Below are 17,965 nucleotides of genomic sequence, written 5' to 3'. Positions count from 1 at the left end.
GCCACGTTGACATTCAGGGTGGGAAGCACTACTGTATGGTGAGAGTGTGGTCTAAACATACAGGTCTTTTGACACTATTCATTTGGATTCAAAATGGCAAGTACCATTTATTCATGTATTAGTTTATTTGGATTTAGGATGACCCTTGGAGCTTCTTTTGTTCGAGGAGATGCTAAAAGCACAGGATGAATCAGAAAGCCTTTGCTTTCTATAGAGATCATGAATAGAATTCTCTCTGAAGTCGTTCAGGGCCTGACTTACAGATAGGACAGATACCTTACACATGTTCAGTGCTCTTAACAGCACTCGCTCTCTTTCTCCCTGTGTGTTCCTAGAATTCTTCAACGACCTGGATTTGCTCATGGGACCGGTCACCCTGCACAGCAGCATGGAGCACCTGGTGCAGTACTCCCAGCAGGGTCTGCACTGGCTGAGGAATAGCACCCACTTGTCCTAGGCACCTCGTCCTCCAGCCAGGTGCTCAGTCCTGTCCATGGATGGCTCACTATCTCGGGACACTGTGCTATTGAAATTGCCAGCCACAGCATTTATCAAACTGCAGTGAATGTGTCCTCCACATCAAAACAGTGGTCTTTTTCCAGGGCATGTGTGTTTGTACGTGTGGGTGTAATGAGAAGCTGCCTGTGTATTTGTGTAAGATACACAGCTCTTCCGAACACATTCTCCTTAGCTAGTTTCCATCATGCCAGGCTAGACAGGAGGTCCTGGTGAGAGGAAAGACCCACATTACATGCACACTCATGTTCACACTCTTTCTTCCTTTTCCAATGCTGAATCATGACGTCTTAGAAAGTCCAAGCAAAATCTCATGGGTTAGTTAACCAGGTGCAGTGCAGCACACAGAAAACTTAACTGCCAGTTAAGTTGAAACCTAGCTCTTACCTTATTGATTACTTTCAGTATTAATATACTCTTTCCCAATTATTTTTTATCAGTGTGTATTAATGGGTAATTGAGTAATGAAAACAAGTCAGTTATTTTTGTGCCAGATGTTTACTAGATTGCATGTAACCAAATACCTAGCCCATCCTCCAATACCTTCTTCCCATCCAGCATTATTCTCAGCTAAACACATTATAAGCAAATGCACCAATTCCCACAAGCCTTCTTACCCTTGCCCAAATAATATGAGAATGGCACCACCATCTGGTCAATTTAACCCACATGAAAGCAACAATGACTATTTGGAGCTCAGTTCAAAGTTGAAATCTACATCTGTGACAAGCCTTCCAGGCACATTCATTTCCTCCTCCTGCCACTGTGACTGTGGCTGGAGAGCCACGTGGCCTTTACCGCAGTGTGTTCCAAGTCTTTTTTTTCCATGGTAGCTTTCTTGCCACTTTTCTTGGGCCAATAAGGACATTGTCTAGAATGTCCATTGCTAGTGGTCTACCTGTTGCTTCTCAGGCTGAGAGCTCTTGGCCATCCTAATGCTGTCTGATCCTCACGTTCCTGTAGAATGTACTACAGGCCTTTGAGTCATTTTGATTTGGAGATATTTTTCAGGCTTTCATTAATAAGCTGCTTACAGTGCAAGGGAACTTGTTCCTGCAATTCTCGTGATTCTGTTTAGAGAAGCAGCAACCAGAGCACCCTGCTTAGACCTTGGGTCCCTGGTATGCGTATGTTTGCATCTTGCCCTTGCCTCTTTCCTTTTTTCCTTTCCATTCTTTTCCTTTCCCTTTCTTTGTTTTCTTCCCTTTTGAATTACGTTTACATTTTAGTTTTTTAACATCTCGTTTACAGTTTTTGTCTCATTTATTTGTTTTATAATGTTTTGTCATACCCTAGGTTTAGTTTTCTTGTTAAATGTATTTGGATAAAAAAAATATTGGTAAGAAGGAAACAACTCCTGCAAAAAGAGGGTGCGCCATACCACACTTCAAAACTAAAACTAACATCCTTGAGTTACTTGACAGGATTGTAGCAGGTCAGTGTGAAAAGACAGGTAACACAATCTCTGGGACAATGTACTGTTCAAGGTGGTAGAGGCACAAAATGTGTGTGATCCCTGCTGGGAGGTCTCACTACATCCTTATGTTTGGATACAGTGTTCACATTTTTGTCAGCCTGGTCTGTAGATGGCAAATAAGATGACTGGGATTCCTCTGCTCTAAGTACTGATTCAAAACTGTGCAGATGATAGAGCAATTGGTGATTTGAGATTAATTGACAATGAGCGAATGAAAGCTTTGTGAAATTCTCATTTGGCTTTGACCTTAATGCACATGAGAATATTAACAGTACAAGTTGAGTGATCCTTATCCAAAATACTTGGGACCAGAATTGGTTTTAGATGTCAGATTTGTTTCTGAGTTTGGAACATTCACATTAATAAAGAGTTATCTTGGGGATGGGTCTCTAATGGAAATCAGTTATGTTGTATATGCTCCTAGGCACATGATCAGGAAGTAATTTTATATACTGTTTCTGCATTGTAGCTGAGACTCATCACATGAGGTCAGGAGTGAAACTTACCACTTAGGACATCATATTGATGTCCAGAATGTTCTAGATTCTGGAGCATTTGGGATTTGGGAATTTTAGGGATACTCAGTCTACATTTCCATTTATACAAGTGAGGCTCTTTTCATCTCCCTTAGTTAGCTAAGTTCAGGATCCATCTTACATTGGAAATTGGAATCTAACTTAAGAAACTTGGAATCAGGTATGTACAGCAGAACTGAGACTTTGTTCTACTTACCCTTGGTGAATTCTGGTGACAAGTTGGAATTCTCACCTAAACAGTTGGCCCTAGGTGTCTGCCACGCATCCCTGGAGAGGTTTTCTGGTCTTGTCTGTCCTTAAAGTGTCAGACTTTATTGTGGCATCCATGTTAGCCTGCCTAAGAAGCCCCATAGAAGGCTGAAGACCTGCGCTTCCAACAGAACTACAAACTGGTCCTTTCAGGGGATGGTCAGAGCATGGGATCCTACCCATGTTTCTCACTTCATCTGTAGAACATGATGGGCTGCGCTTTTTGATGAGTTCGGCATAATCTGTTTGGATCCAGAACCGTCTCCTGAATATGGCTTGTGAAAGTCAGTCATATCTCATCCCTTTTCATCAGTTGGGTACCAAGTTGAAACTTTTTTGGTGTGTTTTCTGATTATAAAACTGATAGCTCTTTATGGTTAAAAATTCAAACAGGGCAGAAAGTCTAAGACTTTGATCATCTCAGTCAGCTGAAATAACCATAGCACACATTTGATATATATCCTTCCAGAAACATCACATTTTCACATACAGTGCTTATTTGGACTTCTCAGGATGCGTTCTTGCCTGAGGAGTTGAACCCAAGTTCAGCTGACCTGGTGTGCTATAACTTGACAAAAGAATGCTATCCTGTCACATGCTCCGATTTTTTTGTGAAAGAGAGCAGCCCAAGTAGATCAGATGTTGACATCAGGTACCACTCTCCACACAGATCAGATGCATGTGCAAAACTGTGCTGAGAGAGAGAGAGGTTTGTTTAAAAAAAGAAAAAAAGCTTCTGAAAACTTTCACATTGCAAATGGATGATGCTTGGACCTACTATCTAAAGAGGAATATACCAGAAAAATAATCTGAAAGAGTTGAAAACCTTACGTACTAGGCTGAACACACAGAATGCAATGCAGGGAGACTTTCTGCACTAAAACCAATTCTAGTATTCCAACAACGATGTTCTGGCGCCCATACATAATATACACAGTTTGTATAAATGCATACATTTAAAAATATATATGTACAATACAGCTAACATGGAACTGTAGTATGCCTGACAGATATTACTAGTGCCTAATATTGAGTATACGTCACTGCGTGTTCATGTCACCTTGGAAGTGCAGTCATTGTTACAAAACGAATCAGTGCAGCAACATTATTTATGAACCACATCTTTGAAACTGTGCAGTAGCATATACATATATATTTTTAAATAACATTTTTCACAGTTTTCCAGAGTTGCTGTTGAAATCTGTATCACCAAAAAAAAAAAAAAAGCAAGATTTTTTTAATGATGTAGACGCTCTTCAGACCCAGTAACCTGCGTGTGATTTCCTGTTTGTAGATACCCAAGAGACTTCAGCAGTCACCAGCCTTAATGCATGTACAGGATATTATTGTGACTTAATTTATCTGCAGTTTTTAATCCATGTGAAATTGGAATTTATAAATGGACTTGGATTAAATATGTCTGCCTTTCTAAGGTTGCAAATGTTACATTAAATGATTTATGTTGTACATGAGAGAAATTGAGTTGTATGTTTAAAAAAAATTGTCCACCAATTCTGTGACTATTTTACAAGGAAACTTGAGAATTTAAATAGGTTCACATCAGCATTTGTTTTCCAGCTATCTTTATCTATTTGTTTTCCAGTATCTTTAAAAGCAACTTCCTTGTTTCACAAACATTTCCAAAATGCCTTCTTGGATTATCTTTGCAAAGTCTGATGGAAAGAAAAATAGGTTTTTCTTCCATATAACTATATGGAATTTGCCTTTTCCGTGTCTTAATACACACACACACACACACACACACACACACACACACACACACACACACACACACACACACACACACACACACGGGGGAGGGGGGAGGGGGAAGGTAGGCGCTCTAGTGTCTGAGAGCACTCTGAATAGGAAGCTTGAGACTTTCATATTGGTGACTACGTGTGTGCCTGTTGAACCTGGGACTCTGTTCTGTTTGACATTCTTTAATGGCACAAGTTAATTCCCTGACTATTGTGCCAGGATTTCCCAACTCAAAGCAACAAGGTGGAGTCACATGTTCAATGTTTGGTTGAGTAAAATAAGAGAATTATGAACTCAAGAAGATGGAACGATGAGACCTGTGATTGACATGCTAAAGCCTCTGTGTGGGCGGGGTTTGTTCATCTTGTTTTCTTTCACTCCTATCTCCTGCCTTTTCCTTCTCCCCAAACCAAAATGAACAGAAGCAGAAATAGCCACTAAAATGACTACTTCATGTTATCCAGTCCAGATCGCCTTGACCTTTCCCCGCTACACTGTTTTGCTCTGTTTACACGTGACTAGTGAGAGCATACTGAGAGGGTCTGTTTCTAGATGGACAGTTCATTCGCTTTCTAAACAGCCAAGGAGAGGAGTACAGCAGAGCCCTGCATCGGCATCACCAAGGAGACCACCTCATCCCAAAGGGGCCAGGATCAGGGACTTGGTGTTGCTTGCTCCAGGGACCACTCAGGTGATGGTGTTAAAGAGAGAGAGAAATGCCCAGCTGTCTTTCAGATAATTATCCTCTTTAGGTAGTCTTCCACAGTCAGTGGAGCCTATTTCTATCAGAATATTTTAAAGAAGTACCACATATTCCATGCAACCTCAATCAACTAGTTTCTTCAAAGACATGTTTTTGGTCTTGGTATTTTGTTCTTTTTGTTTTTGTTTTGTCGGTCATGGGGCTTGAACTCTGGGCCTTGGGCACTGTCCCTCAGCTCTTCAACTCAAGGCAAGCGCTCTACCACTTAAGCCACAGTGCCACTTCCTGCTTTCTGATGGTTTATTGGAGATAAGAGTCTCATGGACTTTCCTGCCCAGGCTGGCTTTGAACTGTGATCCTCAGATCTCAGCCTCCTGAGTAGCTGGGATTACTGGTGTGAGCCACTGGTGCCTGGCTCAAAGGCATGTTTTTAATATATATAATGGGAAAATCTGGTCAGTAGCTGCATCAAGTGAATTTTTAGCCATTTAGAGCCAAAGTTTATTTCCCTGTTTGCCTATTTCCACAAGAGCAAAATCTGGATAAAGCAGCATAAGAAATGCTCAGATTTGAGAATTGTGTTTTCTTTGTCTAAATTATTTTGTGTATGTCATCTGAGAGGTTAACTTGTTTGCTTGGCATAAGGAAAATTATAAAACTCTGTTTTCAGACTAATTACATCTGGCCACGGTTTGGGTTTTTTATTATTTAATTGGCACTTGGAGGCAGCAGGGGTAAACTCTGGGTCAGCTGCACAGGGAGTTAGAGTCACCACTCTTAAAGTAATGGGAATCAGGGGATTAAACCTCTATATGTTGCTTGGAAAAACCACCTCACACAGCCAAATTTAAAGACCGGATTTGAGGCACTAATTTTAAGTCAACTCAAAGATCATCAACTGTCTCTAGACATCAGAAGTGTGGATGGGACCTGAGAAAGCTAAACCCAGTACTCGTTTGCTGCTCATTTTTAAAATAGCAAAATCCCTTCAAGAAATAATTTGTGGGGCTGGGAAGGTGGATCAGTGGTAGAGCGCTTGCCTTGCATGCTCGAGGCCCTGGGTTCGATTCCTCAGCACCACATAAGCAAAAAGAAAAAAGCCGGAAGTGGCACTGTGGCTCAAGTGGTAGAGCGCTAGCCTTGAGCTGAAGAGCTGAGGGACAGCGCCCAGGCCCAGAGTTCAGGCCCCACGACCGGACCCAAAAAAAAAAAAAAAAAAAAAAGAAATAATTTGTATCCAGACATGAAGTAAGATAGTATCCATGTTTAGGATTTTCAAACAGTGCTGGTAGTTGTAAAAAATATCCTTGTCTCTTGATAACTTTTTTCAGCTTTTTTCGTAAAACAAAACTAAATTTTCACTCAACATTTATGATCTCTATATTTCTAAATGCCCAAATGAGCAAAAAGAAAAAAGCTTTTAACACTGAGGATCATTTACTCGTTGATTGAGCAGCATTCCATCCAGAGTACCAAAGGCATTTGATGTTTCAAAGAAATATCCCTCATGTCTCTTCTGTTGAATTCATCAGACAGCATAAGGGTTACAAGTATGACCATGTAGCTGAGATGTCAATTAATTCTAAAAATAGCATCTGATCTTCTATTATAGACTCTTAGAGGGACACCAGCCACCACTGAGGCTTGTTTAAGTGGCAAAATGATAACACAGGCTTTCCTTGGAGTAACTTCAAGCTATTCATCCCCCCGAAATCCCCAAAATGTTGTTGTTATTGCATTATGTATTTTTTCTTCTAAATCCTGTGAATTACATTGAATTTATTAGCCTTTTTGTAGAGCAGTTCCTAGAGACCATGGGGGTTACAGAAACAAAACTTCAATATAAGAGTTGACTGATAATAGGACCAGAAGTCAGAACCATAACTGGGACCACAGCATGGCTCTCCTTCACCCTGCTGACCTTGGAAGAAAACTTCTTTCCCTGCCTTACTGTCCTCTGTGATAGGACATGACACATCACCTACCTCACTAAGCAAGTGTGCAGATCAACAGATTTGGTCAAACATTCTGGGTCCGTGTTGTTACACCCACAATAGGCTTAAGGCTTGCTGTAAAAACAGATTCAAAGGAAATGTACACAGGTGGGTGATGAGAAACAGGACTTTCTCCTAGTATCTAGATCTAACAGCAGGATAGCCATAGCCCCTCACCCCATAGGCTAGCACAATGAGAGGAATATCCAGGATGACCAATGGCTAGAGAGTTTCTCCACATGTGTTGCCATCACTCAGTGTCCTTCCTGGCTGGAGGCAGAATTCTAATAGACCCAACAGAGCTAGAACAGTGGCGTTTCCGCCCTTCTCTTTCCACACTCTTTGTCTATGCCTGGCCTTAAGACATTCTCCAGATGGAAAGAAGAAGCAACATTGGATCCAAGCATCCATGAGAAAGAACCTAGACTATCAAACACCAAATGTCCACTGCCACCGTAAAGCCAGAGGTCACTTGGCACAGTCTCATTTCCTGCACTCTGGCTTGTCTGCTGGAGACCTGGAGTCTGAGTTCTCCATGTAACTCTGGTACTTCTGATGCTAATTTGGGAGGGAGAACAGCTGCTGTGGGAGCTTTGTCCCTGAGAAAGGAGATCTGTCCTGAGGGACTTACGTATATTGTGTGTGTGCTTCAGGAAAGAAAGAAGAGCCTCTCGGGAAAAATGGGTAACTTTTTCTCTAGTGGTTAAGTAGTTGCCTCAACCTAATCACTTAATTATAGTGAAATCTTAGTACCTGGAAAGAGGAATGTCAACATTGAGAACTCCCTGACTTTTGAGACACCCAATTAGATGCTGAACACTGTGGTCCCAACATCTGACAAAGAAACTCTAGCCAAGTGACCTAGATGATTCATGCCCCTGGGGCCAACATATTAATGGTGGGATGAAACCTTCAGCTCTTATCTAGTATTTCTATGATTAGACACAAGGCTAGTGTGTCTTCCATGTAGTCTTAAAGCAATTGAGCTTAGCCAAAAGAATACTGAAATACTCTTTCAAAAGGTCCTCTTCTTTTCATACTGAGTAAAAAGGAAAGATGGCCAGAAATCCTGAGATATCCAAGCTGATCTAAGTCTAGATCGTTACTAATGTTCTCTTAACAGAAGCCCATAACCTTAGCCCACGTGAATTCTGGATACATTTAAGTAAAAATAATTCTAGAGTGGTAATTATGCTGATTAGCTCATTAGGAGAAGCAGTATCAGTTGAACACTTGAACTTCACCTTTTCTAAGGTAGGATGTCCAAGAACAGACACTCTGGTGACAGCATAATAGTTACTTGCTTTTACAGTTCTATAAAAACGTAAAATCTCTCTGGTGAAGGAATTTTAAAAGGCACCCTTTTTTCTACTGGTTTATCCATGGTTGATCTATGGAGCTGGTAATAATCTTAAGTTAATAATCTAAAATCAGATGCTAACTGTGTCAGGACAAAAACCATGTCAGTCCTAGGCAAGCTGTCAGTAACTACTAATCTCCTGAGAGCCTTTGTCAGTGCTCCAGATTCAGCAGCCACAAAAACAAATGACAGGGCCTGCAATTCATCTGCCCCTCCCACAGGAACTAATCTCAGGACAGTTTCGAGAACTGAAGAAAATTGCGAAGAGGAAAATGCTGTTCAATGATAATTCCACCTGTGAAAATGTACATCTCATGGCATTGTGCTTGTCAGTCCCAGTACCATTTCCCCATTTTGTCTTGTCATTTCATATTAAAATAGCTCATGTTCCTTTGTGTTATGTGCTATTCCTTGTGGGCTTCTTGTTAGTGCATTTAGATATGATTATAATGAAAAGCCCAGAATCTGTGTTGATCATGACTTATTTTGATCCAAGTAGCTATAGAAATCACATTAAAAGCATCAACCCTATCCATGCTACTACTGATATAATAGAATGCTCTTATCTGTGGTGGGTGTGGGGGATAAAAAACTCAACTCAGGCTATTAATGTTTGTCTTTACTTTTTCCAGATGTATTCCAAGGGACCCCTAATATGTGGATTTCTTGTCCCTAAACTCACTTCCAAGATGTCCACAAATCTGGAACCTAAAGTTTTCCCTTTGGCCATTACTCAGATTTGTATAACAAAATGAACTGTTGAATCAATCCCCTTTCTCTTTTTCTGTTACAGAAAAATAAAAGTTGCTCCTGAACAGCTGAATTTGTCATATTGCAAACAAAACTCCATACTCAAATCTGAATAATTCAATTGTGAATTATTCTGACAAGATTAGGAAGAAGTGAAGAGCACATGTAATATTAAGAAATTGTCAGAAAAAATAAAAAATAAAATAAAAAATTGTCAGCAAGGTGCTGGAGTTTGTACCTGTTATCCTAGCTACTCAGGAGGCTGAGGCCTGGAGGATCTCAATTCAAAGCCTGCAAAAAAGTCTGCAAGACTTTTTTACTCCAACTAACCAACAAAAACCAACAACTCCAACTAACCAGGCTGAAAGTTCACACACACACACACACACACACACATACAAGGAAATATATATAAAATTTAGTGCATAAAGCTAACCACCCATTTTTATTTCCCATATTTTCCCTTTTTTGAATTTCCAATCAAGTAAATAGTACAAAGATATACATCTCTATTGTTTAAGAAATGTAAACAATACAAACATAACAGTTACCCCTTGATTTCCATCCCATTTTACCCAAAGAGCATTATTGTCAAGTGGTTACATTCACCATCTTCACTTGATTTATGTGTATTTGTCTCAAACTTTCCTTTTTTCTATTTAGTTCTAAGTCTTAGCTATATTTTGATATCAATATATAAATATCTCCATAGTGTAGAAACTGCACATGGCTACAGTGTAGTCTACCACAATTTAAGAGTCTCCAGTGGGGAATATTTAGACTCATATTTTTTTAATTGAGCTAATTCATAAGCCATAAAATTCACCCTTTAAAGTGCAGAGTCTAATGGTCTTTATTTAGTACATTCACAAGACTGAGCAACCATTGCCACTACTTTATTCCACAGCATCTTTTACACCTTATCATGTACTCATCGGCAATCATCACACATTTTTCCCTTTCACACAGTCTCTGACAACCACCAATCGACATGGTCTCTGGATTGGCCTGTTCTAGACACTTTTGTTTTTGTTTTTTGTTTTTTGTGGGGTTTTTTTTTTAACCAGTCCTGGGGCTTGAACTCAGGGCCTGGGCACTGTCCTCAAGCTTCTTTTGCTCAAGACTAGCACTCTAGAACTATAGACCCATTTCTTTGATGAACATTGATGCAAAACTTCTCAACAAAATTTTGGCCAACCGACTTCAACAATTCATCCAAAAAATCATACACCATGATCAAACAGGATTCATTTCAGGGATGCAAAGCTGGTTCAATATACGCAAATCAATTAATATTATTCATCACATCAACAGGAGCAAGAACAAGAACCACATGGTTATCTCAATAGACGCAGAAAAAGCATTCGACAAGATCCAACACCCCTTTATGATGAAGGTTTTGGAAAAATTAGGAATCCATGGAACATTCCTCAATACAATAAAGGCTGTATATGACAAACCTACAGCCAGCATTATACTCAATGGTGAAAAACTAAAGCCATTTCCTCTTAACTCAGGAACAAGACAAGGATGCCCCTCTCTCCACTTCTCTTCAATCTAGTATTAGAATGCCTAGCTACAGCAATAAGACAAGATGCAGACATAAAGGGGATCCAAATAGGGAAAGAAGAAATAAAACTCTCCCTCTTTGCAGATGACATGATCTTGTATTTAAAGAATCCCATAGACTCCACTCCCAAATTACTCAAGCTGATTCAAAACTTTGGCAAAGTAGCAGGTTATAAAATTAACCCCCAAAAATCAATGGCTTTTCTGTATGCCAACAATGAGAAAAGTGTGGATGAAATTAGGAAAGCAACTCCATTTGTAATAGCCCCACAAAAAATAAAATACCTAGGAATTAACTAAAGAAGTGAAGGACCTCTATGATGCAAACTTTAAAATCTTGAAAAAGGAAATCAACACCGAACTTAAAAAATGGCAAAACCTCCCATGCTCCTGAATTGGAAAGATTAACATCGTGAAAATGGCAATACTTCCCAAGGCTATCTACAAATTCAATGCGATAACTATCAAAATTCCACCCTCATTCTTCAAGGAAATAGAAGAGGCAATCCAAAAATTCATATGGAACAATAAAAGACCCAGAATAGCAAAAACGCTCCTCAACAGAAAGAACACTGCTGGAAGAATATCAATACCAAATTTTAAACTCTACTATAAAGCCATAGTAATCAAAACAGCTTGGTATTGGCATAAGAACAGACCTCAGGACCAATGGAATAGAATTGAAAACCCAGAAATGAACCTACAGACCTATAGCCATCTAATCTTCGATAAGGCAGCTAAAACAATAGAATGGAAGAAAGACAGCCTCTTCAGTAAATAGTGCTGGCAAAATTGGTTAACTACATGTAGAAAACTAAAGCTAGATCCTTATATATCACCCTGCACCAGAATCAACTCCAAATGGATCAAAGACTTTGAACTCAAAGCAGACACTCTGAAAACATTACAGGATGGAATAGGAGAAACCCTAGGTCTCCTTGGCTCAGGCCCAAATTTTCTGAATAGAGACCTGGAAACACAACAAATCAAAGAAAGGTTGGACAAATGGGATTGCATAAGGTTGCAGAGCTTCTGCAGGGCAAATGACATAGCTAGCAAGATCAATAGAAAGCCCACAGATTGGGAGAAGATCTTTACTAGCCATACAACGGACAAGGGTCTCATATCTAAAATATACTTGGAACTCAAAAAATTAAACCACCCAACAACAAATCCTCAAAGAAACAACTGCCCAATAAATAAGTGGGCAAAAGACTTAAAGAGAAGCTTCTCTGAAGAAGAAAGAAGGATGGCCAATAGACACATGAAGAAATGTTCAACATCCCTAGCCATCAAAGAAATGCAAATCAAAACAACATTGAGATATCACCTCACTCCAGTTAGAACAGCAAAAATCAAGAACTCTAACAACAACAGATGCTGGAGGGGATGTGGACAGAAAGGAACCTTACTTCATTGTTGGTGGGAATGTAAACTTGTTCAACCACTTTGGAAAGCAGTATGGAGGTTCCTCAAAAGACTTCACATAGAACTCCCCTATGACCCAGCAATCCCACTTTTGGGCATTTACCCAAATGTTTACAAACAAGACCACACTAAAGCTACCAGCACAACTATGTTTATTGCAGCATTATTTACCATAGCTAAGATATGGAACCAACCCAGATGCCCCTCAGTAGATGAATGGATCAAGAAAATGTGGTATATATACACAATGGAATTCTATGCCTCCATCAGAAAGAATGACATTTCCCCATTTGTTAGGAAATGTAAAGGTTTGGAAAAAATTATATTAAGTGAAGTAAGCCAGGCCCAAAGAAACATAGGTCCCATGGTTTCCCTTATTTGCAATATCTAGTATAGGTATGAGTCAAGCGGAAAAAGTCAGATAATGTGATGTTAGGAAAATGAACCCTTAAATATGTATTTTAATGTTTTCGTTTCTTTCATGCATGTGTTTCTAACGCATTTATAAGATGATTTCTTTGTCGCTTTGTATGTCCCTTCCCCACAGTGTAACCCCCGCTTTCACTCTATTTGATGTCAGTATAACATGTGGAGGAGATGGGGACAAACAAGTCGTTTAAGGATTCAGGTGGACCTGTTGCAACAATAAGAAGTACAAAATGTCATGTCAAAACCAGCTTTACAATGTCGGTGTGGGGGGGGAGGGAGGGGGGTATGATTGGGTGGCGGGGGAGGGGGGAGGCTGGGAAGGGAGGTGAAGGGTAAACAAAGGAGGAGACTGCAATGCTTGGTAAGAAATGTATGCATTATCCTGCCCATGTAATTGTAACCCCTCTGTACAGTATGTTCTCAAATAAAATAAAATAAAATATAAAAAAAAAAAGACTAGCACTCTACCACCTGAGCCAAAGTGCCACATACAGCTTTTTCTGTTTATGTGGTGCTTCATGCATTCTAGGCAAGCACTCTAGCACTAAGCCACATTCCCAGCCCCAGACTTTTTATATAAGTGGAATCACACAACATGTAGCCTTTCCTCTTCTTGCCATTTTTACATGACATATTTTCAAGGTTCAACTTTACTGTCACATATCTCAGCACTTCATTCGTATTTATGACTGGATAATACTCCATCTTTTGTTTACCTTTTTATCAGTTGTTAGGCAATGAGTTGTTTCCACTTTCTATGTTAGTATGACCCTTCATAACACAAGGTTCTGGGTGAAGGTATGCGTCCAGGTTTCTTGGGTGTAATCACCACTCTAATGGGTATATATATTATATACCCATATATATATATATATATATATATATGTATACATATGTGCATACATATACATATATAATGGGTACATATATATAGTATCACATTGTGGCTTTAGTTCACATTTCCTTAATGACTAATGAGGTTGTGTATTTTTATATGCTTCTTGTCTATGTTTATGTCTCCCCTAGAGAAACACTTTCAAATCCTTTGCCCATGTCTAAGTTAGATTGTCTCTTTATTGTTGGGTTACGATTTTTATGTGTTCTGGATTCTATATTCCTTATCAAATATATGATTTTCAATTTTTTTTCCATCCTGTGGAGGATAGTTTCACTCTTTTAATGGTGCCTTTTTATGTGTATCTGTGTTGGGCAAATGTTTTTAATTTTCATGAATTCTAATTTATTTGACGGATTGTCTTGTGTACTCTTATAACATGTATCAGAAGACTGATTTGCTCGAGATTGTGGAGATTACTCTTTCATTTTTTCATGGAGTTTTAAAGCTTTACCTCTAGGTTTTAGATGTGTGATCCATTTTAAGTTACTGTGTGTGACATGAGAAAGGAGTACCAGTTTATTCTTTTCCATGTGGATATTTCAATTGTTTCAATACCATTTGCTAAAAGAGATGAGATTCTTTGGCCCATTTCAACTGTCCTGGTACCCTTGTCAAAAATCAACTTGACTTACTTTTAGGGTTTACTTCTGAACTCCAATTCCATCCCAGTGGTCTGTAAGCTCACCCTTTGGGCAGGCCCACGCATCCTGATTGCTGTAACCTTATACTTGAAATTTTAAAATATGGGTTTTTGTGGGTTCTGGGTTTGGGTTTTTTTTTTTGCTAGATTGTTCTGAGCTAGAAGTGTTTTTTTTTTTCATTTAGCTATCCATTGTGTATTACATATCCTGTAAATGAATTTCCTTCAAGCAGCTGACCGTCTATCCCAGTTTAAAAACAAATAAACTGTGCCTTAGTAGCATGACTGAAAGGACTCTAGGCAAAGTGCAGAATAACCTCATGGACCTCCTAGCACCAGCCAAGTCTCTCCTTGTTCTCAGTCCCTGTTCTCCAAAAGACCAAGCTCTATAGGGTTACTAGACAGTGCTCCAGTACCAGCAGCAAGCTAGAGCGTTTCATGTATGCAATCTTGGTTTCTCTAAGCCAAAGCCTGGAGGAAGAGACTTTAGGAGCTACCTCAGGTATCTGGTGACCAAACTCTTAGCCAATGATAAAACAGATGTCTCTTGCATGTAGCTTCATCTGAATATGTCTTTAACAAAGCAATGTTTGCCTCCAGATACAGCCCCTTCTCTCCTGCCAAAGGCAGCCTGGATCTTCACACGGATTATAAGCAACCATGGTGTTCCTCTGCATGCAGAAGTATACGCCTAAGTCAGTCTTGCTACCTGGCTCCTCTCATTAGATTTGGGCAATGCAGAAGTGCTATGGAGAAGGAATTACTTATAACCCTCCTGGTGGATTCTCTGGTTTCTCACCATTTCTCTGCTCAGGATCTGAGTCACAGTTCCCTAGCACCAGTGAGTTCTTCCTCCCTTTGCAATATGAGAGTAGCTGGAACTCATTGTCTTGGAGAAAAAGCCCTGTTTTAACCTAGTGTTAAGTAGAACTAAGACTGGGGTGGCTCTGAGGAAGGCCTAATTTGGGCAGTCCCTGGCAGAGTAGCCTCCCTTAAAGCAGGGAGCAGGGCCAAATGTTGGGCATGGATAACAATGTAACTGCCATGGAAAATGGTTTGTCAGTTCTTAAGAAACTTAAACAGAGTTGCCCATTTTTCCTGATGGGGAGTAATAAGAATGTTCTCTAATCAGGTAATGTTGATCAAGGCATGACCTTTCTGCATTCTTGGCTTTAGAAGGGTGAATTTTAAGGGCTGGGTATGTGACCAAGTGGTAGAGTGTTTGCCTAGCATGCATGAAGTCCAAGGTTCCATTCCTCAGTACCACATAAACAGAAAAAGACAGAAGTGGCACAGTGGCTCAATTTGGTAGAGTGCTAGCCTTGAGCAAAAGAGGCTCAGGGACAGTGCCCAAGACTGGTAAATATATATATATGATATATATATATAATGTATAGATACACACATACACACATGTATGTATTTGTGCCAGGCATGGTGGCACATGCCTATAATACTAGAATTCTAAACACTGAGACAGGAGGATTTTTTGTTCAAGGCCAGCCTGGGTTACATAATGAATTCCAAGCCAACTTGGACTACATAATAAGACTCTCTCAAAACAAAACATGTTATGGCTGTAGGCCTGACTCAAGTGATACAGCATTTAACCTAAGCAAGTGAGAGACCTTGAGTTGAAATCACAGTACCACCCACCTCCAAAGCCAATTTGTTTGACTGTGTTTCTCCTTGATTCTCAAGCTGTCCATGGGCACCTGCAATATAGGGCTTATATTTGTGTTCACTCTGAGAATTTGTCTTCCCTTCTTGCTTCATGCTCTTGCCATTCTTCTGGCCTTATCTTCCAAAGCTCTCTTGGATGAATGTGGGGAATCTGGAGATGAACCATCCAATTCTTCTAGTCTCTGTCTCCTTGTCCATTTCTGCTGTTCTTTGAGAAGTCCTTGGCTCAGTTTTTCAACTTATTCGCTTATCAGCTTCAATGCTTCTTCCCATTTACAGAGATTTTTATTTCAATCATCAAAATTTTCATTTCCAAGATCTCTAAAGCATTCCTTTTTATGGGTGCAATATCATTTTATTTCTCTCGGAGGATTCTAATTATATGTGTACCAAATACTTATTCTGTTTGCTCTATTAACTCGGCCTTCTTTGGTGAAGCTTTTCCATTTTTGAGGTTGGTGCTTTTCTTTATGGCTCTTTTCAAGTGTTTAGCGGTTGTTGGCTTGGTACTCAATTCTGTGATTGGGTTTTCAGCCTGTCCACTGATGACCTCCCTAGTTCCTGTATCTAGCTTCTTGGAATTCAAAGGAATCTCATCCCTTCTAGGTGTTGAGAAGTCCACCTCTCAACATCCATACCAACCATCTGAACCCACCTACCTTATGGGAGGATTCACACCACTGTGGCTGTACCCTGTCCTGACAGTGTCACTTCCTGGAGTAACTATGTCTTAGACACTTTTTTTTGGCGGTACTGAGGTTTGAACTCAGAGCCTCATGCTTACTTGGCAGGCACTCTACTACTGAGCCTTGCTGGCAGCAGTTTTCTTTTTTTAATTTTTTATTGTAAAGATACTGTACAAAGGGGTTACAGTTACCTGAGGAAGGTAATGAGTACATTTCCTATGGAGCATTGTTACCCCCCTCCTTTGTTTTTCCCCTACCATCCCTTTCCTCCCCACCCCCCCCAAATGCCCTCTCCCCTCCCCCCCACCAAAGTTGTAAAGTGTCTTGTACATCTCATTGTTACAATGAGTCAGCTTGTATCCTTATTTCAGCATTTTGTTATTTCTCTTCCCCGCCTCAAATTAGAAAAATGTATATACAAGATGTAGGGCACTAGAATCAAATACAGTGAAAACAGGGTTTATACCATGGGGAAGAATATACAAAAGAAAAATCACATAGTACATTATAAATACATTAAAAACAACAGCAAGAAAGATAAAACCTCTCATGTCCTTATCTTGGGGTTTATTTCACTTAACATCATCTTATCTGAGCTTTTCTGCTTGTCCCAGACATATACTAGTTATTGCAAAGAAAGGAAACCATGGGACCTATGTTTCTTTGAGCCTGGCTTACCTCACTTATTATAATTTTTTCCAAGTCTTTCCATTTCCTAACATATGGGGTAGTGTCATTCTTTCTGATGGAAGCATAGAATTCCATTTGTGTGTGTGTGTGTGTGTGTGTGTGTGTGTGTGTGTGTGTGTGTGTGTGTGTGTGTGTGTACCACATTTTCTTGATCCATTCATCTTCTGAGGGGCATCTGGATTGGTTCCATATTTTAGCTATGGTGAATAATACTGCAATAAACATAATTGTGCTGGAAGCTTTAGTATGATCTTGTTTGTGATCACTTGGGGAAATGCCCAGAAGTGGGATTTCTGGGTAATGGGGGAGCTCTATGTATATTCTTTTGAGGAACCTCCATATTGCTTTCCAGAGTGGTTGAACAAGTTTACACTCCCACCAACAATGCAGTAGGGTTCCCTTTTGGCCACATCCTCTCCAGCATCTGTTGTTATTAGAGTTCTTGATTATAGCCATTCTAACTGGGGTGAGGTGGAATCTTAATGCTGTTTTGATTTGCATTTCTTTTATAGCTAGAGAATTTGAGCATTTCTTCTTGTGTCTATTGGCCATTTTTATTTCCTCATCAGAGCAGTCTCTCTGTAAGTCTTTAGCCC

General features: G+C 39.8%; 1 protein-coding gene across 6 annotated transcripts in view; it reads left to right on the top strand.

Annotated features, from left to right (window-relative positions):
* Positions 1 to 4,245, top strand: part of Aff3 (ALF transcription elongation factor 3) — a 579,697-nt gene extending 575,452 nt beyond the window's left edge. For all 6 annotated transcript variants that reach the window (XM_069988533.1, XM_069988537.1, XM_069988535.1 and 3 more), the window contains one exon: positions 336 to 4,245. In XM_069988533.1, coding sequence (XP_069844634.1) covers positions 336 to 457 — 122 coding nt within the window. In that variant the 3' untranslated portion in view covers positions 458 to 4,245. The remainder of the gene's footprint in view (positions 1 to 335) is intronic.
* Positions 4,246 to 17,965: the final 13,720 nt, after the last annotated feature.

Source organism: Dipodomys merriami, unplaced genomic scaffold (genome assembly GCF_024711535.1).
Source record: "Dipodomys merriami isolate MVZ:Mamm:240054 unplaced genomic scaffold, mDipMer1.0.p SCAF_36, whole genome shotgun sequence".
Taxonomy (NCBI): Eukaryota; Metazoa; Chordata; class Mammalia; order Rodentia; family Heteromyidae; genus Dipodomys; species Dipodomys merriami.
This window is presented reverse-complemented; position numbering and strand designations above follow the sequence as displayed.